Source organism: Macrotis lagotis, chromosome 2 (genome assembly GCF_037893015.1).
Source record: "Macrotis lagotis isolate mMagLag1 chromosome 2, bilby.v1.9.chrom.fasta, whole genome shotgun sequence".
NCBI classification, from domain to species: domain Eukaryota; kingdom Metazoa; phylum Chordata; class Mammalia; order Peramelemorphia; family Peramelidae; genus Macrotis; species Macrotis lagotis.
Window position 1 is genome coordinate 29,676,120 of NC_133659.1, and position 26,456 is coordinate 29,702,575.

At 47.5% G+C, this 26,456-nt stretch overlaps 1 protein-coding gene across 2 annotated transcripts; it reads right to left on the reverse strand.

The window, feature by feature from the left end:
- Positions 1 to 1,377: 1,377 nt before the first annotated feature.
- Positions 1,378 to 21,854, reverse strand: SLC5A9 (solute carrier family 5 member 9). Of its 2 annotated transcripts, XM_074221492.1 has the most exons (15): positions 21,744 to 21,854; positions 19,574 to 19,795; positions 18,863 to 18,934; positions 15,011 to 15,115; positions 14,729 to 14,893; positions 14,216 to 14,321; positions 13,278 to 13,358; positions 12,874 to 13,079; positions 12,096 to 12,231; positions 11,106 to 11,213; positions 9,563 to 9,713; positions 8,052 to 8,220; positions 6,963 to 7,178; positions 6,160 to 6,310; positions 1,378 to 4,375 (listed from the first exon to the last, which is right to left on the reverse strand). In XM_074221492.1, exons 2-15 carry the CDS (start codon positions 19,763 to 19,765, stop codon positions 4,158 to 4,160), a joined length of 2,076 nt encoding a protein of 691 aa, XP_074077593.1. In that variant the 5' UTR covers positions 19,766 to 19,795; positions 21,744 to 21,854; the 3' UTR covers positions 1,378 to 4,157. The 2 variants fall into 2 exon arrangements, with proteins under 2 accessions (XP_074077593.1, XP_074077592.1); XM_074221491.1 differs by having other exon boundaries at positions 14,729 to 15,115.
- Between the last annotated feature and the right edge of the window lie 4,602 nt (positions 21,855 to 26,456).

The following is a 26,456-nucleotide window of genomic DNA, read 5'->3' on the forward strand; positions in this document are numbered from 1 at the left end:
TTTTATGCAAATAGTTTCCATTTGAATGCTTGCTTCCCTAAATTGTGTTTAGTGTTTGTGCAAACATTTTTCTATTTCATTTAATTGAAATAATCTATTTTATTTTTTGTGATCTCCTCTGTAGCTTATTTGGTTAATGACAGGGGAGCTTGGTGGTACAGTAGATAGAGCACTGGCCTTGGAGTCAGGAGACTGGGAGTTTGAATCCAACCTCAGACATTTGCCACTTACTAGCTGTGTGTGTGACCCTGGGCAAGTCACTTAAACTTGACTACCTTGCATCCAGGGCCATCTCTGGTCATCTTGATTCATATCTGGCCACTGGACCCAGAGGGCTCCAGAGGAGAAAGGGAGGCTGGTGACTTAGCACAGCCCCCTTCACTCAAATCCAATTTATTTGCTTGTCATGGCATCATCTCCCTGATGTCATGGTCTTCTTTGAGAATGAAGGACAAACATTATTATTATTATTATTGTTGTTGTTATTATTATTATGTTAAGAGTCCTGTAACTGTATTTGTGACTTGATATCTAATTTTGTTCCCTTCTCATTTTTATAGGGGATATATACATATACATGCATAAAAACTTTAATATTCAGAAGTATATCCATCTTGACCTCATGGTAGCATATGGTGTAAGAGGCAGCTCTAAATCCCATTTCTGCCAAACACCTTCCAATTTGTTCAAATTTGTTCTCAGGGATGTACCAGAAATATTTAATAACCAACTCTCCAAAAACACCTTTAAGTTTAATCTTTATTACTAATTTCCCTTCTAAATTAATTCCTTGAGAATAGAGACTATCTTTTGGTCTTCTTTATATTTCCTGTATATATGTATTACACACACACACACACACACACACACACACACACACACACACACACACACACATCTATATATCTAGTAGGCATTTAATAAATGCTTATGGACTGACTGGTTTAATATGGCAGAGCTAAGCACAGTGCTGACATACAGTTGGCACTAAATAAATGCTTATTGAGTTATAAAATACTTTAAAGTTTAAAAGGTGCTTCTTATAGATTATCATCTTTGATGGATAAACTTAGGGGTGTTTAAGAGACTTGCCTGGGGTCAGGGGGCTCAGAATTAGTGTCTGTGGTAGGATCTCAAATGACAGTGCAGTTGAGTGTACTGTTTAATTATTTACACTGGGGTAGGATCTGCATTTTACAGATTAGGAAGAATTAGGAAAGTGATGTTTTCACAACTTTTTATAGTGCCTTACAAATCCCTTTACAGATTCAATCTCATTTGAGCCACACAAGCACCCTGTGAGGTAGGTACTTCAGGGATTATTTGGGGGGTCTCAGACAAGTGAAGAGACAGGAATAGAGGGAAACTTGTGCTGCATTTGGAGCCAGAGGTTCTGGGATCAAATCCTATCTATGCCTGGTAAATCAGAGCAAATCATTGAATCATTCTATGCCTCAGTTTCCTTATTTGTAAAATGAGGGAATTGGATTGGATGATCTCTAGATCTGTGATCTTTTGATACCCAAATGTAAGTCATAAGCTAGTAAATATCAGAATATATCCCAGTCCTAATTAGAATGCATTCAAGGTAATTTCAGAAATCAATCTATTGATAAAGATTTATTAAGCACCGAATGTTTACAGGCAATATGCTAAGTGCTGGAGATACAAAGGCAAAAGCTAAACAGACCCTATCCTCAAGGGGTAGATAAGATATAAAGTCTATACAAGACAATTGTAGCATCTAGGGACTGGCAAAGGCCTCTTGTAGGAGGTGGAATTTGAGCTGAGTCTCCAAGGGAATCAGGAAATAATAATCTACAAAGACTGAGATCCTTTCATTCCAATAAAATCAAAGCTTTGGCCAACTCATTTATCCTTAGCTAGTAGCTTCAATAACAATGGGTAGATACTGTTATTGATACACATCAGTCACAGTGAACTGGGAGCCAAGATGTGGATTCAAATCTATGCTTTGCCGCTCAGTGTGGATGTGCCTGTGCAAGCCGTTATCAACTCCCTCAGACTCAGTGTCCCCTTTGGAAAAAGGAGGGGATTGGTTTAGATAGTCTTTAATGTTCTTACCAGTTTATATATTTAAGACTGCAAGTTTTATCTCCTTCCCACCTTTTCCTGAGAGGTCTTGCCTCGTGCCAGAGTTTAGGTGAAGTAAATGGTTGAAGAGAATGGGGTGATAAGTAGAAGTCATAGACCACTAGCAATGGGCCTTGTTCTTAGTAGGCCCTAAGCCTCTAATCACCCTCCTACCTACCATCCTGAACTGTCTTGATTCACCCACTGAATTCTTGCCTGAGCTCTCAATTCAGTTACCTCTCTGCCCATAGGTGCCTCCCAGCTTCCAAGGGGTGAGTTTCCCAGAGGTAGGGACTCCCAATGACTTAGTAGGGCAGGGGTACTGGAAAAGCCCACTCCCCCTCACACCTCTCTCTACCTGAGATTGTCATTGATTGTTTGTCTTGAATCCCCTATGGCAAATCCCTTAAGACCTTTTTCTGTCTTCAGGAGACCTAAGGACTTAACCTAAGGAAAAATTCCTTTTGAGTTGACCCAGCATGAACTGAACTGCCTCAAAAAGTAAACTCCTATCCCCAGGGATTTTCAGATAAATGACCCTTTGTCCAAGAGATTACAGAGGGTTCTTGCTCTGAAAGGTTGGCCCTGATGCTCTCTGGAGATTCATTCTTCCCTGAGAGTCTGGGATTCTATCATTCAGTAAAACTAAAAAAAATGTCAGTGGTGGTGGGTGGTGTCATTCTATAAGTTAATTAGAAGGGATCTGTGGAAAGCCAAACCAGGTTGAGAGGCATTGTGGGGTGGTAGGAATGGCGGGAATGAAAAAGCTATTCCTAGTAGACCAAGATGACATTACAGATCCATCCAGAGATTTATTAACTGAGTGACTTCTGGGCAAGTAACTTAACCCCGAATGGCTCAAAAAAAAAAGACAAATGCTACAGCTCCAGGCCTCATAGAGTTTACATCTTATAGGGACATGAACAAGTATGATACAAAGTCAAGGGTAAATGGGGGGAAAGGGAGTGGTCTGGGCATAGAGGGTTGAGGCATTTGAGGAAGGGGATTAACTTTTACCAGAGGTAGAGGCCCCTGACTGGGCCTTGAAACAAGGAATCAACTTCAACCAATACAGATTGGCTGGGAGGGAGGAGAAGTTATTTCTAAGAATGATTGGGGGGGGGGGGTGCAGTGGGAATGAAGGACCAGTGAAGGATGGAACAGGATGAGGAGGGACCAAGAGTCTCCCAGTTTGGCTAGAATGTAGAGGGTATGGAGTGGCATAAGGTAAAATGGAAAGGCAGGGTTATTTACCTTAGGTTAGGAGAGGGACTTTGCTCTGTTAACACTTAAGAGTAAGGAGCCAAGGAGAGATGATTGATTGCAGTAGAGCCTTAGGGGCTGGAGGGATTGGAGGCAGGAATTTTGAGAGGGAAAGTGGGCAGGGAGTGAGCCAACATCCCATCTCATTGAACTGACCATTATCTTCCCAGCTTCTTCTATCTCCTTCTGGCTCCCTGGCAGTCCATAGGGACTCTCTGGGTACTCAGGAGATAATGAGGAGAGAAATCCACATCTTTCCTAACCTAAGGAACCTTAGGTCAGAATGGCGGACAATTTGGCAGAGAAGAAATATACTTTGCAAAAGTCTAGTCAGACCTTTCCCCTTATTCACTCTATCATCCCCAGAAAGTCAATTTTCCTCTCTGAAATTCAGCTTCCTCATCTCTGAAAAGGAGGATGGTAATCCTGTTAACACCCTACCTCAAGAGACCATTGAGAGGGAAGCACTTTGTAAACCTTGAAGGGGATAGAAATGAAGAAACAGTCTCAGAGAAATGCTTTGCCCTGGAGCATCCAGCTAATGGGCATCAGAGCCAGGAGCACATGGATAAAACTTGAGCTCCAAGTCAGTGTTGGGTCCACAGAGGTGTTCGAGAGGCTATCGATCAGATCAGGGGAGGTGAGGGTGGGCAGGTGGGACACTGATCAGCCAAGATGTTATAGGATGGTCACAGCTCACATTTGGAAGCCTCCCTCATGAAATTCCATGTGGGCCTTTCAGGCCATTAGCTATCAGTTGCTATAACCCACTTAGACTGCTGAGGGGCCACACCAGCCACTTAGGCAAAGTAGCCCCAGAGGAAGATGTTGATGGCGAGTAGTAAGATGGCATTGATGTCGCAAACTCGTCTCCAAAGTGGGGTCTCCTCAATGCTAGTCAGTTTTCTTTCCATTGCAGCCTTCTCTGCAGGACTCAGGATAGGGGTGGGGGCTGAAGAAAGCCCACAGAACCAGAAATAAACCTTCTTCCAACAAGGCTGGGTGGGGGCTGGAGAAACTGAGACAAAGAAGAGAGAGTAAGAAGAGATGGGTGAGAGTTGGCTCTACCTTGTTTCTGGGTCCTAGACTGAGGCCTGACCCTCAGAACTATGTGCACCCACCTTGAACACATTCTACAGTTCTTATACATTACTCCCTTCCTCATACTCTTGAGACATAAACACAAATGCTGGTCCTGAGTCCATGCTGCTCCAGCTCCCTTCTCGGTGTCTTTATATTCACTGCCTGCCATGTCTGGAATGGACTTCCTCTTAGAATCCCTGGTTTCCTTGGATACCAAGTCATATAGCACCTTCTACATGAAGCCTTGGTTTTGTATAAGGTTTGGACTAGATGGCCATCAAAGTCCCTTCCATCTCTCAGACTCTGATTCTCAGATTTGATATCCTCTCCCCCAATCACAATTACTAGTCCCCTTCAAATGACCTTATCTTCATTCTACATATTATATGAATATCTACATATCCATGACTGAGGTCTCTTTGCATCTCTGTCTCAGTCTCTCTGTTTCTATTTCTCTCTCCCTTCTTGCTGTCTCTTTGTTCCCTCTGTTTCTTTGTCTCTGTCTCTCTCATGTCTCTCTGCCTCTGTCTCTATTTGTCTGTCTGTCTCCTCTGTCTCTGTCTTTCTTGGTCTATCTCTATTCCATGGTTTTTTCCTCCATTAGAAATGTAAGTTCCTTGAGGGCAAGGATTATTTCACTTTGGTTTTTATATCCTTGGATATAGACTTAGCATGCTGCTGAAGACCCAGGAAGACCCCAATAAATGTTTATTGATTGGTAGATGAATGAACTTGTCTTAGATTTTGCCCCAACAAGTCTCAAAGATCCAAATGGCCTTTTTTTTCCTGTTCCCTTCCTTAGCTTCTTTTCCTGTTGTCTACACTTTGTGGTTTTTTTTGTGTGTAGTTGATGTAATCATAGAAATGAAGTTCAAAAATGTGTTCACAAGTTGGTTTCATTTTGTGAAACTGGGCTCAGCATAAGACATCATGAGAAGAAAACATATTACATCCTGCAGTAATAGTTTTGTTGGCCACATCTGTTCCCCACATAAAAGCTTTGCTACCCATATACTCTAAGGTTGTGTCCACTTTCCCCACTGATGCCCTATTTGCTGGAGAGTGTACCCTGAGGTATATGGAGGAGGGTTACATAGATCATGCCTCACTATTTTGTCTTAGTAATCACTTTTGCTTTGAGTTCATTGTGTCTCCTGACTGATGGTTGATGGTAAACTCACGGATAGGGGCTTTCACTCAAGAGTACCACAGAGTATTCTTGAACTGGAAGAAGGAGCTGTCATCACTCCCTCCTGCAGCACCCAACCTGTAAGCTTGTAACTTGAGGAGACAAACCAGAGGGCTACTACCACCCATAGACAGATTAGGGGTTTGGTTTGGTTTTGTTCCTTTGAGTTTCTGTTTCCTGTGAACTTGTTGTCTCAAGTTCTGTCCCCCATAATTTGTTATATATCCTTGCTATGGGAGCTACACTTTCAAGTGTTATTCTTATAAATTAAAGGAGAAAGCTAAAACTCAAAAATGGCAATGGCTTGTTTACATCCTGGGGCAGCAATATGGCAGTGCCAAGCTAGAACCCAGAATTCCTGACTCCAATTCAAGGTGACAAACACTTGCCTTGAAGGGAGAGAGCATGAAACATCTAGAACATTCTAGCACTGTGGACACTGCGAGAGATTCTTGGTGCCTGCTTGCTTCTCTTGGGACCATCTTTCCACAGGGGGTCTGCCTGCCTCTCCCACCCTCTCCCCAGCTCACCTGAGGCTTCCTTCTTTTCAAGGTCACAGTCTTCTATCTGACTCTCCTGGGCTGACAGGGTCGACTTGGTATCCCGCGGTGGGTGGGTGTGATAGGGCCCTTCCAGGCTTGGGGGTCTACAGTTTCGGGTCCACCAAGTAAGGGGAATGAGCTGAAGAGAGAGAATCCAGGGGATCTAGTCAGAGGTTGATGGGGAAGAAATCTTCTGGGAGGAGTAGAGGCTGGGGAGGAGGAGGGAACAGAGAGAGCCCTGAGTCCCCATCACACTCTTGATTGGATCTGATATCTCTGATACTGATAAGGCCTTAATGGATGTCTATTCCTCATTCATTCAGTAACTTATTCATTCTAAGACCCCTCTTAACTTTGTTACCCCCTGCTTTAAGGCCTCTTCCAGCTCTGACATACCCTGTTCTGAAGTTCCCCCGACTCTGACACCCCTTGTTCTAAGACCCTCCCAGCTCTGACACCCTCCTGATCCCTCCCAGCTCTGATCTCCCCTGTTCTAAACTTCCTCTCAGCTCTGACCTCCCCATTCTAAGGTCCCTCCCAGCTCTGACATTTCATATTCTACGGCCCCCCTTGGCTCTTCTTCAGACCCCTGCAGCTTCTCTCTTCCATGGTCAAAGTTGACAGACCTAGAACTGAAAGAGACCTTTGAAGATCATCTAGCCTGAGCATTTTACAAAGAAAGAAGCTGAAGCCTCATGAGACCGAGTCTCTTAGACATGACCACATCCCCCGTGGCAGAGTTGGGTCTGTTGTTCTGATGTCCACTCCCACCCTCCTGGGCTGGAACCTACCTTTTCCTCAGGGATGGGGGCTGTGCTGAAGCTGATGACGATGATGACAAAGGCAGTAAGGCCAAAGAGCAGCAGAGCAAAGTAGAGGTAGTGGACATCCCTCAGGATGGCGGGCCTGGTGTCCTTCTCCCCACATGAGGGGGCCCCATAGGAAAACTCCAGAATCATCCGGAGGGCACCGACCACCAGGCCAAAGATGAGGCCCCAAAAGGCTCCCTGCAGAGAAAGGCAATACCATAGGCAGGAGCTGGTCACCAAGCCAGATCTCCTCGCCACTTTGACATGCTGCCTAGAACCCCATCATTGGACACAGGGAGCTCAAGGCAAAGCCAGTAATCTCTATTCTAGACTCAAAGAAGGCACCAGAGGACGTCTCTTCCATTCCCTCTCAGGTGAAGGATTCCCTTAATAACTGCTCTGACAGAGTCAGGCATCTTTAGCTGAATTTCTCCACAGACAGGGAGCTCAGTACCTCTCAAGTCTGTTGGAGAGATATTATTGTAAGAAAAATCTTTCTCATTTTGTGGGAAACTGAACCCAGAGAAGACTGGGGGTCTCTCTTTTCATCAAAAATTATAGAATTCCAGGGGCGGCTAGGTGGCGTAGTGGATAAAGCACTGGCCTTGGAGTCAGGAGTACCTGGGTTCAAATCCAGTCTCAGACACTTAATAATTACCTAGCTGTGTGGCCTTGGGCAAGCCACTTAACCCCATTTGCCTTGCAAAAAAAAAATCTAAAAAAAAAATTATAGAATTCTGGGATCATAGAATCAGTGCTAGAAGGAACTTTGGTGACAAATCTCATTTTACAGGAATCCAAAGGGGAAAAAAAAATTTCCCAGGCCCCATCCAGGGAAAGTGGCAAAGACAGAGTCTGTGACTCCAAGCCGTCTGCCTCCAAATCCCGTCCTTTTTTAATGAGTTATTATGATGATGCTGATAAACTCTCTACCCCACTAACCCCCACCAGACCATATTTTATAGATGGAAAAATGACCATTGGCCCTGAATGTGCTTCAAGACATCCTCCTCTCAGGTTGGGCAGGATCCTGGGGGACTTCCCTCCCCCTCCCCAATAAAAATCACTCACAGGCTCTGTGACTCGATGGCAGAAGATAGCCAGAAGGAAGAGGGCAGTGATAGGTGGTGCGAGGTAGCTGGTGACTGACTGGATGTAATCAAAGAGCTGCCCGCTGTTGGCACTCTGGATGATGGGAATCCAGACTATGCTGATGACCACCAAGAATACAACAAACACCCTGTGGGGAGGGGACCAGGGAAGGCCTCAGGGCAAAGCCAAGACTGAGCTCTTGGGACCAGATCACAGGACAGAGGGGGGTCTGGGCACTTAAACTTCCCCACCCCAGGGACTGTGTCTTAGACCAGCAAGTTAGACAGGGGAGCAAAAAGAGCCCTACCCTGTGAGGCAGGAAACCTGAATTCCAGGTTCAGTTCTACCATCTTCCTACCTTTAAAATGAGAAATTTAGACCAGATCTCCAGCTTAGGCCAAATGCATCACCTGTTCTAAGGTCTTCCCCCCAGCTTTGCCATCCTCTGTTCTAAAATCCTCCCAGTTCTGACATCCCCTGTTCTAAATTCCCTCCCAGCCCTGACATCCCCTGTTCTAAGACCCCTCCCAGTCCAGACCTTCCCTGTTTTAATACCTGTCCCAGCTCTAAAAGACCCCTCCCAGCCCTGATATCCCCTGTTCTAAGACCCTTCCCAGCTCTGACATTCCCTTTTCTAAAGCCCCTCTCAGGCCTGACCTTCCCTTCTCAGGTTCCCTCTCTGTCCTAGGCTCCCCCCAAGTTCTGCCATGCCATGATCCACATGCTACTGGGCCTCTCTCACAGCTGTGACTGTGGGCACCTCCTAGTCATGGGAGGTTCTCCTACTTTGCCCTCCTAGTCAGCCAGGCTCACTCAGGAATGCTGAGTTCCCCAGTCCTGGCTTCTCTGCCCTCTACTGTCCCCGACATTGCTTTTGGCACTCGGCGTACCAGGACAAGGCTGCCTTCCCTTCCAAGGCAATGTCTCTCCCTAATAGGATGGATCCAGAGAGTCCCAGAGTTGACTGAATCCTTGGCCTTCAGCTAGAATCCTGCCCTTGAGACCTTGCTCTCTCCACCTCCCCGCTGCTTGCCCACATGCCCTAGGCCAAGCTGCCTTTCCTCCATCCCTAAACCACCAAGTTAATTCTGGCTCTCATACTTTTGCCCAGGATGGTCCTTCCCATCTGGAATTTCCTCCTCCTGGATGACCTAAATCCTACCCTCGGGAAGAAGCCTTGGGGCAAGTCTTTGGGATACTTTGGTAACTACAAGGTTGGCCCTGGCCTACCTCCTGTCTGGCAACTTAGAGCCCAGAAATATCAGAGCAGGAGGAACCTCAGGGGACACCTAGCCTCACTGGTAGAAGAGGAACTTGAAGAATGGAGAAAGGCCATGACTTATCCAAGGTCACACAGTGAGTGGGTTTGCAGGGCTAGCACTTGCCAACTTGAAACCTGGGGTTATGACTCCCTTCTTCACTTCAAGAGGGGAGGTGTGAAGGCCCCCAGCCCCAGGAGGATAGGAGGGGGGGATTGTGAGAGCCAGGACCTGCCCACCACCATCAGCTCCTGCTCTGTCGCCTTCTTGCGAAAGCGCTGCCAGATGTCAATGGCGAAGAGTGTGCTGCTGCTGTTGAAAATGGAGGTGAGGGAACTCATGAGGGCTGCCATGATAACAGCGATCATCAGGCCCCGAAGCCCTATGGGAGAGAGAAGCCCCCTCAGGGATGGCAGCCCCACAGGCAGAGTATTGGATCTCCAGGCTTCATCACAAGGCTGCCTTCAATCCTAGTCCTGGGGATGGGGGCGCCGGGGAGAGGAAAAACCCGAGACTTCATCTCCTGTCTAGTCTTGAAAATTAGGGAATGTCCAGGCCTGGAGTCTTAGTTTCTCTGCCACAATCCCCTTCCCCTCTCTAGTCTCTAGGATGGGGAGACTGAGCCCTGCCCTTCTGTCCTCAAGGTACCTCATGGGAATGTACCACATCCTGAGCAAGGGGGCTGGAGGTAGATCTGGGAGGCTGCCAGGCTTCAGGGTTGGCTGAGCGTCTTTCCTTGGCAGAGGCAGAGATGATCTCAGAGATCACCATGAGCATTCATCTTTCTCTTTGCCCACCTCTTCCTCATAGAATTGCTGGGAGGGACCTTGGCAGAGGCAGCCAGAACATGGGGAAGGGGCTTGGGTTCTAGTGCCAGCCCTGCTACTTCCTGGCTGGGTGATCTTGAGAGAATTCTTCATCTTCTTTGGGCCAAATGAAGGGTTGGCACCAATGATTTCCTGACCTTTGAATGGGTGAGTCAGACCCTGTCACAGATTTTTAGACTGGAAAAGGACCCTAGAGCCCATTCATTCTAGGATGGAAATCGAGGCCCAGGATAGGAAGACGCCTGCCTAGAGAGACAATTCAGGAGCTAGGAATAGACCTGAGAAAGCTAATCCTGTGCCCATGGCCTAGGCTCCAGTCCTCACTTGTTGACAAGGCCTCTCCCCCTCCAGGAATGGGAAACTCAGGTTGTACCTCTCACTGTTTGTGAGTCAGGTAGGCAGAGATCACCCCCAGTGTTTATGGATGAGGAAGAATGAGGTCCAGAGAAGGAAGGGGATTTCCTAAGGTCAGTCAGTTGAGCAATAAACATTTAAGGGCCTACTATGAGCTAAGGGTTGGGGATACACAGAAAGGCAGAAGGTAAACAAGGCACTGCCTGGCCCACCAGAGGCAAAACTAGGGAGAGGCAGCTGGAACTTTGTCCCAGAGTGGAAAATTTAATGGGTACTGTCAACATCTGAGGGGAAGGGGCTTTTTCTCCACAGTGGCAGTGGCAGAGACAAGACCCCTATATAGCTCACCCATTGTTGCCACCTGTGCCCTTGATCCCAAGCTTAGCTCTGCTTCTGGAAACAATAGCATCTAAACCCAAGGGTAATAGTTTCTTCCCTCCCATGTTCCAGGGTGCAATTCCTCACCTCTCCTACTGTTTCACACCTCATTCCCACCCTCTACTTTCCCCAGCTGTAATGATGACTTTGCCTGCCCCTCATTTTCTGCCCCCCCTGCCCCCTCTCCCAGGCCCAAAGTCTCTGTGAGGCCTCACCTACAGGCATGAGCTCCATCACCAGTTTGGGGTATGCGATGTTAGAACAGCCCACTCGGGCCCCACAGATGGCCTGGCAGAGGTCGGGGTCCACACAGCCGATCACATCTGGAAAAGCCAAGGCAGAAGTCAGGGCTGAGGTTAGGCTGTGGTCCCAGAGAGCGTGGTCATCTTCCCAGAGGATGGTGAGGGTGGGCCAGGACCAGGCCTGTGTTGGGCCGGAGGGACAGGGGCCTGGGCCTTGGAGCTTAGGGAAACCTCCACCCCACAGTCCCTCCTGTCCAGGTCATCCACAGAGTCTGGCATCCCATCCTAGACACTGAGTCCTTCCGGTTAGGGTAGTGACCCCACAGGAAGATGGCGACCCTCCAGGGAAGTTAGCTATCATAGGCCCTTTTCAGTCATTAACAGTTTTAGAAGGAATCCAGAGGTGGAAAAGTCAGAGCTGAGATCTTTAGAACGACACTTGGGAGGGGTCTTAGAACAGGGGATGCCAGAACTGGGGGGGTCCTAGAACAGGGGATGTAAGAACTGGGAGGGAGCTTAGAATAGGGGGTGTCAGAGCTGGGCATTTAGAGATTATCTGGTCCAGACTCTTCATCTTATAGGCAGCCAGTAGAGATGGGTGGAGTTAGGAAAAAGAGGGAACAGCTTAGAACCTGGATCCCAGCCCAGGGAAGGCAGGCATTGGGGCTTCTAGGGAACAACATCAGGGCCATTGGCAAGGACAGATCTCAGATGTTAGGGAAAAAAACAGCCTACCCATGAAAATGTTCCTAAGTGGAGTAGATTGTCCTGAGAGGGAGTGAGCTCCCTGTGCTCAGATGGCTTTCAACAGAGACAGGATGGTCTCTTGTAGGAGAAGGGCTAAAGGGGGTTCTTGCTCAGCTGAGGATGGGAAGGGCCCTGCAAGCTCCAAGTCTCTACCGCTGTCACTCGATCTCACCCTGATCCTTCCTCACTCCCGGAACCCAGAAAGGCCGGGTGTACCTGGGTAGAGAGCCCGGCTGATCATCCCGGGCATGACAATGAAGAACATGGGCAGGATCTTCAGGTAGCCCCCAAACACGGAGCCCCCCTTGGCGTGGGATAAGTTCTTGGCTGACAGCGATCTCTGCACAATCACCTGGAGGGGGATAAGGCCAGGGGAGTGGAGGTCATGGAGGCTCAAGGACTGGGTGGCCTTGAGGTGGGAGCCGGGGCTGGGAGACCCTCAGCTCAGACTCCAGCTGGCCCTGGACCCCTCCCATGCTCTTGTCCCCCAACCTGGACCAGTCTGTGCCTCCTCCCTGGGCAAACACTCAGTCCTGCCTCGATGCATCCAGAGAGACAGAAATATCCTCATTGCAAAGATGAGGAAACTGAGGCCCAGTCTGGAAGTCACTTACTCTAGGTCACAAAATGACTCCAAGTACCTGGGAAAGGGGACCTGTGATTTCTTTGGTTTTAGGGAACTCCCAGCAAGGAAAAGTCCCTTCACCAGGACAGGTGGACAGTTGCCCTTAGAGAACCACCTGGGAGCTAAGAGGTTGAGGGACTTGGCCAAGGTCACATGGCAGTGTCAGAGGTCAGATCTGAGCCCAGACTGGCCTCCATGGCCTTCATCCTGGCTGGCAGCAGCAGACCCCTTGTTGGGTTGGCTTTTCTGTGGACTGCCTTCTCCAGGTAGGCACTGGGAGACTGGCCTAACCAAGGGCTCCCTTTGGGGCCTGTTTGGGCATGGTCAGAGAGGCCAGGAGCCCTGGCAGGGCCCTGAGGATGATGGTACCTGGTCTGTGCACCAGCACCAAGTGGCTAACACTGTGAGCCCAAAGATGAGGCCAGGCCACGGGATGTCCCCAGTGACAGGGTCCCGGAACAGGTGGAAGGCGTCGGGCCGGGGTAGGTGGCAGGTGGTGTTGGGCACTGTGACATTGGCGATGGCAGTGTGGTACTTCTCCTGAAGGCCTGGGTACCAGCCCACTTCCTTAAAACCTGCAAATCCAGAGCATCTGCTCCATGGGTGACGGGGCATTGTGGAATATCGTGTCCCCCACCCATGGCCTGGGATCTCATGGGGATGCTGAGGAAAGGAGGGGACATGCCTCCTGCCCTCAGAGATGGTCAGGCTAGCAGGGGAATTAAGGACCCTGCTCACCCCTGCCCCCTACCCCAGCACCCACAAGGCCTTACCTAAGAACATGAGGACCAGGGCTCCCCCCACCATGATGACTGTCTGCAGAGCATCCGTGTAGATCACAGCAGTCAGACCCCCTAAGATGGGGTAGGGGGCAGGGATCAGTGCCACAACCAACCAGGCTGCCCCAGCCCTGCGTGGTCCCCAGAGGCTGCCTGACTTCTCTCTGCTCTCATTTCTCTCTTTCTCTGCCTCTATCACTCTATCTGATTTTATGTCTGTCTTCATTCTTCTCCCTGTCCCTTCTATTTCTCTATTACCTGTTTCTGGCTGGATCTATCCACTTGACTTTTCTCCTTCAAGCTCAAGTCTTTCTGTCTGTTTCTCCTCTCCATTCTCTCTCTCTCTATCTCTCTCCCTCCCCTTTCCCTTCTTCCTCTCTGTTCACTCTCCATCTCTCTGCCTCCCTTCTTGCCTTCTTTTCTTCTTCCTCTCTCCTCTTCTCTCTCTCTCTCTCTCTCCATTCTCTTTCTCTATCCTTCTCTTCTCTCTTTCCTTTCTTCCTCCTCTTTTCATTTTCTCTCCTCTTTCTTTCTTCTCTTTTTTCTCTCTCTCCCTCCCTCTCTTTCCCTTTGTCCTCTCCTCTCTCTCCATCTCTTCCCCCTTCTTCCTCCCTCCTCTTCTCTCTCTCTCTCTCTCTCTCTCTCTCTCTCTCTCTCTCTCTCTCTCTCCATTCTCTGTCTCTGTTTCTCTCTTTCCTTCTCTCTCTTTCCCTTCTTCCTCTCTCCTCTCTCCTCTCTCCTCTCTCTCCATATCTCCATTCTCTTCCTCTCCCCTCCTCCCCTTCTTCTTCCTCTCTCTCGGTCTCTCTCTGTATCTCTGTCTTTACTTCTGTTCCCTCTCCCACCTCCTTCTTTGTCCCTCTTTCTCCCCCCATCCTCTTGGTCTGTCTCCACTGACTCCCTCTTGTCTCTCTGGCTCCAAGGGTCATTACCTGCAATGGTGTAGATGGCTGTCACAACTAACAGGATGACTGTGGAGAGGTAGAGGTCCCAGCCCAAAGACACCTGGATGAACAGGGCTCCAGAGAAGATGTCAGTCTGCAAGAAGATGCAGAGATCTGTCCTGGGGGGGCAAGGGTCCTGGGACCTGGGTCCCCATCCTAGCTCAGATAGCTCAGGCTCAACCCCTCATTCCTCCTCTCAGAGGGGCCTTAGCTTGGCTGGAAGTGAGGTGAGAAAGGAGGCAAAGGGAAGGGAGGGGCAGGCACTGAGCCCCAATTCTGGACCTGTCCCTACGTTGCTATGAGTAAATTAATCCCCTCTCTGAACCTCAGTTTCCTTATTTTTAAAGTGGGCTCATCATCCCTCCCCTGCCTCCCTCAGACCAAAAAATGATGGAAAGGCTTGTGTATGATGATTCTCCCCTGCCCCCATAGTGCCTAGCAATGTGTATCTCAGGGAACTAGAGCCCAAGGGCAGCCTTGGGAGCAGGAACATCTACCCACTGAAATCTTGGTGAAGATGTACAGGATGAGGGACAGGACAGACATGTACACTTGGATCCTCTGGCCTCCAAATCTCTTCTTCAGGTACTCAGGCATTGTGACGACGCCCGCTGCAATGTAGACGGGGACAAAGATCCAGCCAAGGGCCACGAGCAGCCAGGTCGCCTGGGCAAAGGCAAAGAAAGCCAGAACTCTCTGAGTTAAATCTACAGGGTCTATGCTCAAGTTCCCTGGAGATAAGGACTTCCCAACATGGGTGGGTTCCTTCCATGGGCTACTCACGTTCCACTCAAAGCCACCCACAGCCAGGCCTCCAGCTGCCCCTGTCCCGGCCAGGCCAATGAATAAGCCACTGCCCACATTACTGGACATCAGAGAGGCACCAATCTGAAAGGTAGAGAAAAGAGAGCAGGGTTATGGGACTGAAGTCTGGACTTCTGGGTAATTAGATTTGAGAGGTGGGCTCCCAAATGGATGGAGATGAGGAGTCAGAGCATCAAACTTCTGAACGGGGGCGGGGGGGAGGTCAGAAGAGTTAGAAGATCTCTAGACAGAGACAGATAGATAGAGACAGACCCAGAGTGAGAGATAGAGAGAGACAGAAATGGAGACAGACAGAGAGAGAGAGAGAGAGAGAGAGAGAGAGAGAGAGAGAGAGAGAGAGTTAGAGACAAGAAAAGAGACAGTGAGAGAAAGGAAAAACAGAGAGGGTGTCCACTGCCTTAAGGTTTATTAAGTCCTGTGCAAGAAATCACAATCCTTGGGGGAGCACAGATGGTATTTTCATCACTACTGATCACAGGGGTGTCCACAAAAGGGAAGATCCCCCTTAATGTTCATATCTAGAAGTCATTTCTCTGCCCCTCTGAACTCTGAGTCCACTTTTGCTTATAGCCCTGTTATTCTATCTTGCAGTAGAGATGCTGTCAATTTTATTTCCTTTCCCAGACTATAAGCACCTTGAGGGAGGGACTTTTCCTTATTCATCTTCATATTCTGACAAAGTCAAGTCACAATTAGTGAAAACTGAGGAAATATTGTTTAAAAAATGGTCTATAGTGTAAGAATTTGGATTTTTTGGACCCAAACTTGAACTGTGTGCTGTGAACAAAGGATGGAATGCATACAACAAGCGTCAGTGAAAGCATTTTTGCCTGAAGCTTTATTCATCTAATCAAGAAAGTATAAACTAAAAAAAGTAAGAGATGAAGAAAAATATCAGAAAAGATCTGTTATAACTGATTATCTATCCAACTATCCATCCAACCATCCATCCATCCATTTGTCTATCTATCCATCCTTCTTTCCATCCATATAAGATCTATCCATTATCTGGATCCATAAGTCATCTATTTATATCTTCTGTCTATCTATTCCTATGTATGTATGTATCCATAAGATTCATCTATCTTTATCTGCTATCTCCCTATCCATTTACCTCCCCCCCCCATTCTATCTATCTATCTATCTATCTATCTATCTATCTATCTATCTATCTACCTACCTACTTACCTATCATCTATCTACTTACCTGGGTGTCTCTTTATTCATCTGCCTCTTTATCCACCTACCTACTTAACTAGCTACCTGTGTGTCTCTTTATTCATCAATCTGTTTGTCTCTTCATCAATCTATCCATCTGTCTGTTTCTTCATTCATTGTGTCTTTCTTCATGTATCTATCTTTCTGTCTATCTATCCTTTCCATCCATACATTCATCATCTATTTATATCTTCAATCTACCTCCCCATCTATCTAACCAACTCTGTGCATGCATATGTCTCTATATAGTCTTTCCATCTACCTACCTTCCTACTTAACAATTTAGCTATCCATCCATTTGTCCTTTTATCTATCCTTGCTGCCCATCCATCATTCTACCTACCCGTTTATCTTTTCATCTCTACATATGTATGTATGCATGTATGTATGTATCCTTTCCATCCACCCATCCATCTATGTATATATCTAAGAACAGAAAAAAAATACAGTTGGAAGAATATTGTGAGAGTAAACCACTGCTTCATGAGAGACAATATCCAAACAGTGCTCGTAATCTATCCATCCATTTATCCTTCTAGCTATCTTTGCCGCCTCTCCATCTTTTTCCCTACCTGCCTATCTTTCCATCTCTACATATAGATGTATGTATCCTTTCCATCTACTCTTCATATATATATATATATATGTATAGATATACACACACACATATATATATATATCAATCTATGAACAGAAAAAATACAATACAATACAAAGAATATTGCAAGAGCAGATCATATCTCCTTGAGGTTAGTGAAGCATTTACACATTTGATCACATTTGATGGTGAGAAAACCATCAAATCCACAATCTTAAGTGCTTGATGTTTAGACTCCATTATTAAGCAAGGTAAATGATAAATATAAAGAACAGGAAGCAAATTGGACTTCCCAGGGTATTCCCTGTGATGCGGAGGGATGGGGTCCATCACTGGAAAGTGGGGTCCATCACTGGCTTTGGGAAAGTTTGACTTCTTTAAAAGGGGAAGGAGGGGTAACCAATATACACCAGTGATCTTGGCTTTGATTCCTATTAATGAGCTTCTTATGATAGGAATGGCTTGTGAGCACAGAGGAAGATGAAGTGATTGGTTGAGAGCAGGACAATGCGAGGGAGAGGCCTTGTGTTTGGAGCCAGGAGTCCAGAATCTGGCAAAGAGTGTTTGCTTAATAAAATTGTATTGATTGATTAATCAACTTGAGTTCAAATGTTATCTCTGATTTTTATTAGTTGTATCACTCGGTCAATAAACATTTATTAAGAACCTACTGTATTACAGGAACTGTATGCTCTGGGGGATGCAAAAAAAGTTTAAAAAATCCAAAACAAAAAGAAGGAAAAAAACAAAGACATGATAACCCTGCCCTCCAAGAGTTCACAATCGAAAGGAAAAAAATCAATTAAGGTATAAACAGCATGTAATGGAGAGAATCAATAGAAGGAAGGCATCAGCCTCAAGAGGATTGGAAGTGACCTTAAGGAGTTCGTACTCTGTCTCGTGTTTTTATTTCTTGATCTGCAAAGTGACAGAGTTAGTCGAAACAATCTCTCAGGGCCCTACCAGTTCCAGGTTCTAGGAGTCTATGACTCCATGAATGCTAAAGACCCATTCTATCTTGGGTCTGGACAGGTCTTTGGTTCCTTGTGAACAGAATGGAGGGAGGGGACTAGATACTATGGCCATTATCTGGGTTCTCAGTTGGATGGAATGGGAATTATCATGACTGGTTCTGGGTCAAATTGGAAGGTGCTCTGGGAAGAAGTGTCCCATTTGCTTGCTTCTGTTCTGTTGAACATTTTCATCAGAGATTAGGATAAAAACAGATATGACATATTCATCATATTTGCCGGTGAAACAAAGATGGAAGGTAAAGCTAATACACTGGGAGGATAACAGAGTCAGAATTTAAATGGTCCTTGAGAGCCCAGAGAACTGGGCTAGATCTAATTAGATGAAATTTAGTGGGTACTTGGGTACAAAAGTTTTGCAAGTATGAGGTGGGGGAGTTATAGATGGGCAAAAGTTAGAGATCTGAGGGTGATAGTGGACCACAAGATCAAACCATCCCCCGAATGAATATTATTTTAGGTTTGATTTAAAAAGGCAGAGCTTCTAGGAATATCGATATGATCACCCCACTCCCCTTTGACCTGGTCAGACCACGCACCTGGAGCACTGTGCTATGTTATGAATGCTCTCTGGGGGAGATGGAAAATTCTGGGAAAATCTGGTGACTGGAGACCAGGATTAGTATCACAGGAAATGGGAATATTTAGCTTGTACCTCTATGTGAGCTGTCTTGTTATCAACATGTTTATTCCACATGAATAATCCCAGTTCCTTCCCTGGGGGACCTCAGGAAGCTGGACATATAAATACCCTAAAAGCTTAAGCTACAGTTGGGACCTGCCTCTAACTGGAGGCCAACAACCTCCCTCTACTAGCTCTGAGAGAAGTGAGGCTTGGAGAGGTCAATGGACTCCTTTAGGTCACACAGTCCATGGGGAGGGGGCAGAATCAGCATCCACACCCATCTGGTCTGATACCAGCTGCCTATAGGATGGCTCAAAGAAAGAAAGAAACAGACTTACCGGCCACCAAGTCATGGACCTTCCAGCCAAAAAGTAGCCCCCAATGGTGCTTCTGCTGGCTCGGATGGAGGACTGGAAAGGAAAGAGCCAGAGATGAGCTGACCAGAGCCAAGGCCCGCCCTGAAGTCTCCCCAAGCTCCCCCAGGGAGGCCTGGCATTCAGCACCATCACATTCCTCTCCTGGGACCTAGACACCTCCCTCCCCAGTCTTCCCTGCCTCCTGACTCATCCCAGGACCTCTTCCCTCTTCTCTCTTTAAAAACCTGGCTAAAGATTAGAATTTTCCATTTCTGTCTTAAATGAATTGTTCTTTGTGTATCCAAGGGAATGTCTTGCATCCTTTTCTCTTCCTCCTTCTCCTCCTGGCCCCTTTCCCACATCATGAGGTAAATGTTTATGAATCGATTGCTTAATCAGTAACCTCCACCGTGCCTTCCCCTCTGCAGGGGGGTGAGCTTTCCTCTCAGTGAAAGTGGAGCCTCTGAAGCTTCTCCCAACTCTGACAGTCTGTTTGCTGTCCCAAGACAGAGACTGATTCTGGTCTATCATTCCCCTCTTCCAAGTCACTCACGGACTGGACTCAGAGCCCCCATGAATGCCACTGGAAGGATGGAGGGAATCAGCGGCCCTGTGCCCAGGCCTCACCCCACTTTGGACCCAGATAGGCCTCTCCCCCCTTCCCTCCCCTGACCCCTGGGGGCCCAGGCTCACCCAGATTCCCACTGCAAGGACGAACACAAAGTAGCAACCAATAACCAGGATGTCATAGACGTTGAGGATGGCCCTGGCCTCCTGAGGAGGCCCGGCTGCGGCCTCCAGAGCTCCTGCCTCCATTTCCCACAGTGCCTGCTGGAAATCGGGGCCAAGGTGGACTTTGAGGTGCACCCAGGCAGCCACTTTCATTCCATGCCTGTAATCATTAATCAGCTCTGGCTGGGAGGGAAGACAGGTAGGCTGAGTATTCTGGATTCAAGGGACCTCCCTCCTCAGTTCTGTAGGCAGCCTAAGGAGGAGGAGAGAGCAAAAGGAGGGAAGGAAGAAGGGAGGGAGAGGGGAGGAGGACAAGAGGGAGGGAAAGCAGGGCCGGAGAAGGGAAGAGAAACCGAAGAAAGAAGGAGAGGAGGAGAGGGGAGAAATGGAGGAGGGGAGGGAAGAGGAAGAAGGAAGAAAAGGGAAGGAGGAGGAGGAGAAAGAAGAGAGGAGGAAGAGGGGAGGAGAAAGGGAAAGGAAGCAGAGAAGAGAAAGAACAGAGGAGAGAAAGAGTAAGCAGAGAACAGAATAAAGAAGAGGAGAAAGAAAAGCCCAAGGCAAAGAGGTGGAAAGGAGGAAGAAGGGAAAGGGGGATGAAGAGAGGAGGGAGAGGAGAAAGGAGAGAGGCAAAAGGAGGAGAAAGAGAGGGAGGGGGAGAGAAGGATCACAAAATCCTGAAAAAGGCAGATTACTGGGAACATGGGAAAGGGCTTTCTTTGTTCAGGGCTATGAAAACCAAGTAGGAATCTGTGGAACAGAGAGTAGCCACAGATGTGGGGGCCTATGGGTATGAAATATTGCATAATTGTTACACACAGCCAATGTGGTCATTGGGTTTGTAGAAGAATTTTGTAAATCTTTATTTCAAAGATTTATAGGTTATGAGGAGAGGGCTTTATTAAATTTAAATTAAGAAAAAGCTCTGAGTAGCCTAAATGCAATAAAAACAAGCCTCCATGGGACATCTGCCCACCTGGCAGGGTTACTGTGCCAAGGGAAGTAGTGTGCCAAGGACTGAATGAGGAACCTAGGTGGGTCTCAAGGGGCTGGTCATACAAAGTCAGACAGGGGCAGGGAGAAGCAAGTTAAGTCCAAGGTCTGGTCAGGAGGATGGCTATAGAGCGTAATAAAAACAGATATTAGCTGTTCAGGAGTGGGTAGAAGGGTGTAGGGGGAAGCTGGATGTAGGATGGCTAACTGTTAACAGAAGGGTCATTCCCCCTTCCCTTTCCCTGGAAGCTTCCTCCAGCCCCGTGTCCCTTCCCCCATATCCCCTTATGATCTGCTCCCTCCATTAGGGCTCTAGTTGACCTTCAAGTGTTTCAGGTGGGTCTTCCTTTTAAAGACCTTCCCCAAATAGAGGGAAATCAGAGACCATCCAGTCTAGCCCCATTCCCACCTCTCTCCATTTTATAGAGGTGGAAACTGAGGCCCAGAGAAGAAAAGTCACTTACCCAGTGTCACACAGTAAATCTCTAATTCAGGGTTCAGACACACATCTTTGCTGCTCTAAGCAGAAAAGGAAGAAATGACTTGTAAAGCATCCCCCTCCCCAGGATCCCCTAGCTGGGAATCTGCCTTCTGTCCAGGGACAACAGCTCTTTCTGGGGGAGCTAGAAAGAGTTGCCTGGAGGACACTCTTTTGCTACTCCCCAAGGCCCCCAGCCAAGACATCTTAGCAGGAATGGGAGGGAGGATCTTCAAGGTAGTTTGGAGAGGAGGGCTGGGAGCCAGTAGTTATTTCTGATCCCCCCCCACCTGATCCCTGGATAGGGTCAAAGCTTAGGAAGTCTTGGTTCACTGAATAATTGAGAAGGGGGCAGGACCCTGCCCCAGCATGACCCTCCTAAGGGGTACCACTGAAAAGGGGAGGAAGAAGAGGCAGAGGGAGACAGGAACACAGAGCAAAACTACAGAGAGAGAGAGAGAGAGATGGACAATTAGAGAGAATGACAGAACTGGGTAGAAGAGTGAACAAGCAAGAGACAGGGAGGAAGGAAGAAGGGGAAAGAATGCGAAAAATGGAGAGAAGGAGTGAGAGAAAGACAGAGATGGGAGGAAAAAGACAACACAATAGAAGGGAGAAACAGAAACAGAATCTTGATATCCTACAACCTGGGTGCTCTCCTACCTGTGAGGCTCTGGTCAGACTTTCCTTTCTCACTAAAAGGGTCTCTCTGGGGCCCTTGATTGCAGCAAGGCCTTGGTTTGGGGGTTGCTAGAGAGAACCTCTCTGGGCTGAGTTCTGGAAATGTCTCAGAAAGACCAGCAAGTGAAGGGGAGGAGGGATACCCATTCTGGTCTGACCAGTTCCTTCCTGCCAACCTAAGTTCTTGCTTGGGAGAGCCCAAGGGACGTCCTGTGCCAGGGAACCCTCCTACACTTTCCTGAACTGTGTCAATGCTAGGCGGTGGCCTAGAGAAGACCAATTAGGCAAAGGACCTGGGAAACAGGTTTCCTGGCTTCCCAGGGGTAGATTGGGCCAGAAATGAAGACCAGAGAGGAAGGGCTCCAGATCCTCCTCTAGGAGTGGCACTCACACACATACAAACACACACAACATAGATAGACAGATTATGCTGATCTACTGGGGGACACAGAATCATAGAACAAGACCACAAAGAGAAAGAGAGATGGAGAATTAAAGAGAGTGATAGGCTTGGATAGAGAGACAGTGAATGAGTAAGAAGCATGGAAGAAGGAAGAGGGGAAAGATTGATAAAAATGACAACAGAGAGTCTCTTTAGGGGATCCTTTCCTGCCTTCAGGGGACACAGAAAACCTGCCCTTTCATTGAGTTCCCTTCATTTATCTCATTCATGGAAAGGAGAGGAGCATCTTTCCATCCACTCCCCTGAATGAGGATCCTTTTGCCTGAGACGACTCCATCCTGAATTCCTCTGGCAATGATACACACTCCCACCTGGTTAGAGCCTCTGTGTTCCTGTAATCCTGTACCTCCCCTTGACCCCATCTTTATGAAAATCCCATTTTTCATACCTCATTTCTTTTTTTTAATTTGAATTCCCTTCATCCATCCTCTCAATATCTCAATCTATAGCTACCCCTTCCATGATGCCCTCTGGGATGCCTGTTCCATAGACAACAAATCTGCATTCATCCTCAATTTTTTCCTTTCTTGTTCCTTCCTTATTTGGTTTCCACTGGGACTTGCTCCAAGAAGTTGAGATCCTCCCCATTGCACTTCCAGGGACCCCCCTCTCCCAGCATCACTCCATCACCCCTCCTCCATTAAGGTTCAGATCCACCACCCAATCTCCCCTTCTTTCCTCAATGAGCCCACTGTCTGACTCACAGCTTCTCTCCTCCCCAGCTCCTGACCTCATCTTGCAGGTTTTCAATCGACTTATTAGTGCTCCCTCAAACACTATAACCCCAGACTTCTACAACTTACTCATTTCCCATGACCTTGGCTGTGCACAGACAGCCATCCTTTTTTGACCTTGGAATCAACAACCCTGTATCATGTTTGCCTTGGGGAGAAGGGGGCTTAAAATCATGGTGCACCAATCTGGGTCTGGGAAGGCACATGTAGCATGCTATGGGAGGGACCACATTCATTGGAATGTCAAAAGGGTTGCCCCACTGGCAATCCCAAGAAGCTGTCCTTAGAAGGGAACTGCCTGAGGGTATCTTAGGCATTTTAGCCTCTGTCCCTGGTGCTGTGGTGTCATCTGATCGCCCTGTGTATTTTCTGCATCTGTGGATGGGAGAATGAGTAGATTGTGTCTCTTGCCTTTCTATTGGGAGTAATAAAGCTGTCCTCTTCTCACAGGCTTCCTTGAATAATGGTGCTGGAACCAGAGACTTACCCACATTTGGGAAAACCTAGACATGAGCCTGACTCAAACGATGTTTGGAGATATTTTCCCAGAGGCAACTCTGGTTCGGAACAATGACACAAAAGAGAATATGACCCCTTTAGGATTGCCTGTAGGATCAAAGTTGGTTCCCCATGCTCAGAATCTGGGAAATGAGGCATTAGGTTTTCTATTGACTAGAAAGTGGCAAAAGGCAGGATAGTTCAATGGAAGGAGCCATGCCCTTGGAATCAACAGACCTGGATTCTAGTGCTGGCTCTGCACAGATAGATGGCCTAGGACGTGCCTCCTCATTCTAGTGGCCTCATCTGTAAAATGGGACTAACCAGTCTTGTCCTATGGGACTTAGAATCTTGACTTCCTTGGAGACTCAGCTCAAACTTCATCTCTTCCAGGAAATTTTTCTAATTTTTAACTCCATGTTTAGCTCCTAGGGCCTTCCCTTCTCTGATTACTTTCCATTGAAACTGTTTATATTTGTATGGAGTTAATCACTGGCATGTTGTTTCTTACCATTAGAATGCAAGCATTTTGGTTAGGGACCTTAATATTGACCTTTCTTTGTACTCCCAGAATTTAGCACTCAGGAAAGGTTTACCCAATAGTTGTTAATTGATTGAATGATTAAAGGGTTTGGAAATCTTTAGGGCTAGGAGATACCTTGATGTCATTTAATTCGAACCCCTGAGGTCCATTGAGGGGAGGGGACTTGTCCAAGGTCACACAGTAAATCAGTGGTTAAGCTGAGACTAGAATCTGAGTCTCCTGCCGCCCAGGCCAGGAATTTTGGTTCTCTCCCTCCCTCCTTTGACTTTGCAGTGGCTCTATCTGGGATGCCATCCCTTTATAATCTCTGAGAAGGAGTTTGTTGACAGCACCCTTGAACCCTGGGATTGATGAGTCTGTGGATTGACAGGTGAGAGAAGCCAGTGTTTGATGGGGTGACCTTTGGAGCAGCTGTGCCTGTCTGGAGTTGGAGCGGCGGAGATAAGGTTTCAGTAGTGATCTGCTGCAGAGACCCGGCCACACTCCCCAGGGAAGAGATTCCTAGGGCACAAAGGGAGAGAGCCACGGATGACCCTGGACCTGCAGCACAGACCCTAGCTTAGATCCTTAGCACCTCACCTTCCCTTGGTTTCCTCATTTGGATTAATCGTATTTGTGCTGCTTCCCTCTGTAGGATTATGAGAAAGGAATAAAGAATGGAAGGGGTGGTGTCCTTGATGGGACTGAGGAGAGGAAAGGGGTTTGGGAAGATAAAATGGAATGTGAAGAAAGTGGTGTGTGTGTGTGTGTGTGTGTGTGTGTGTGTGTGTGTGATGTGTGTGTGTGTGTGTAATAAAGAGAGACAGACAGAGAGACAGACAGAGACAGAAAGAGAGAAACAGAGACACAGAGAGAGATAGACAAAGAGAAAGACAGAGACAGAGTGACAAAGTCAGAGAGATAGAGAAGGAGAAAGAAGGGGATAGAGGGGGAAGAGGGGGAAAGGGGGAGAGAGAGAGAGAGAGAGAGAGAGAGAGAGAGAGAGAGAGAGAGAGAGAGAGAGAGGAAAGGGGGCAAAGAAAGAGAGACAAAGAGGGAGAGAGAGAGAAATGAGAGGCAGGAAAGGAGAGGGAGAAAAGAGTAAGGAACAGGAAGAAAGACAGAAAGAGAAAGTGAGAGAGGGAGGAGGAGAGAAAGCGATGGGGGGGGGGGGGAGGAGACAGAAGAGACAGGGAATTAAGAAAGACTCCAAAACTGGGGGACAAAGAGAGGTCAGGTCTGTGACTGTTGCTGAGTGAGCAGGCTTTCCCCCAAGGATGCCCAGGATTCTGGGAAGGTGGCCCTTGCTGGGCCAAATTGATCTGGGAAGACTTCTTGGAGGTGGGGCTGGCCCATGGCCTTGGCTTTGCTGCCCTCCTGGGCAGAATCCTTCAGGCTCCATCTTGGAGCCCATCCAAATGCCCTTTGTCCCTGGGCCTAGCGCACCCCAGTCTTTGCTTCCCTGCAGGTGCAACCTCTCTGTCCCTGAGCCTCCTAGGCCCCAGCCCCTCAAGGCCTTGTATCCCTGCCCCCGTCCTATGGTCCACTCCTCGTTCCACTCCATTGCTTTGCAAAACTCCAAAAAACAAATTGAGAGAGAGAGAGAGAGAGAGAGAGAGAGAGAGAGAGCAAATAAACCTGACCATCAGGAGTGTGGTAGAGGGGAAGAACTGTGAAATGAGCAAAAGTGTGGAGGTGGGAAAGCAAGAACTCATTCAGAAAGGGTGAGGTACTCTTGCCTGAAACATAGCATAGTAGAGTGACAGGTGATAAGGCTGGAAAAGGCAGGTTTGGACTAGATTGCAGAGGACTTTGAGGGCCAGGTTCAAGAGACTTCACCCTTTGGGCAGTAGGGACTTAATGGAGGTTATAGAGGGGGCAGTGGCAGAGTCAGACCTGTTTCTGAGTTTACTACCTCTACTCTGCACCCTTGAAACGGTCTTGTTTTTAATTTTATGTGTTCGTGCTTTCCCTCCCAATAAATTTAAACTCCTTCAAGGTAGAACCTCTTATATTTTCCCTTTTGGACTCCCAATATCCATCATTGGGCCTGGCACAAACCTTAATAAATGTCTGCTAATGGACAGCTTGATTATGCCTTAGGAAAATTGTTTTGGTAGCTGGCTGGAGGAAGCTGGAGAGGGGAGCGCCTGGAGGCAGAAAACCCCATTGGAAGACTATTGCAGTAGTCCAGATGAGAGAGATGGGGAGCCTGAGTTAGTCAACAAAAATAGAACATAGCAGAAGTGACAGGCTCATTTTTTGGATTTTCCATTTGCTGACAGTATGATGCTGATCAAATTCTTAGAGCCTCAGTTTCTTTGTTATATAGGAAGGTTTGGTCAGAGGATTTCTGCAGTCTGTTTCTTCTCTAAACCCTGTGATCCTTGGCTGTGGCAATCAGGAGTGAGAAAAGAGGTTGGAAAGGGTGGAGAGGACTTGGTCCCTGTGGCCATTGGTTGGGTTCCAGGGCAGGG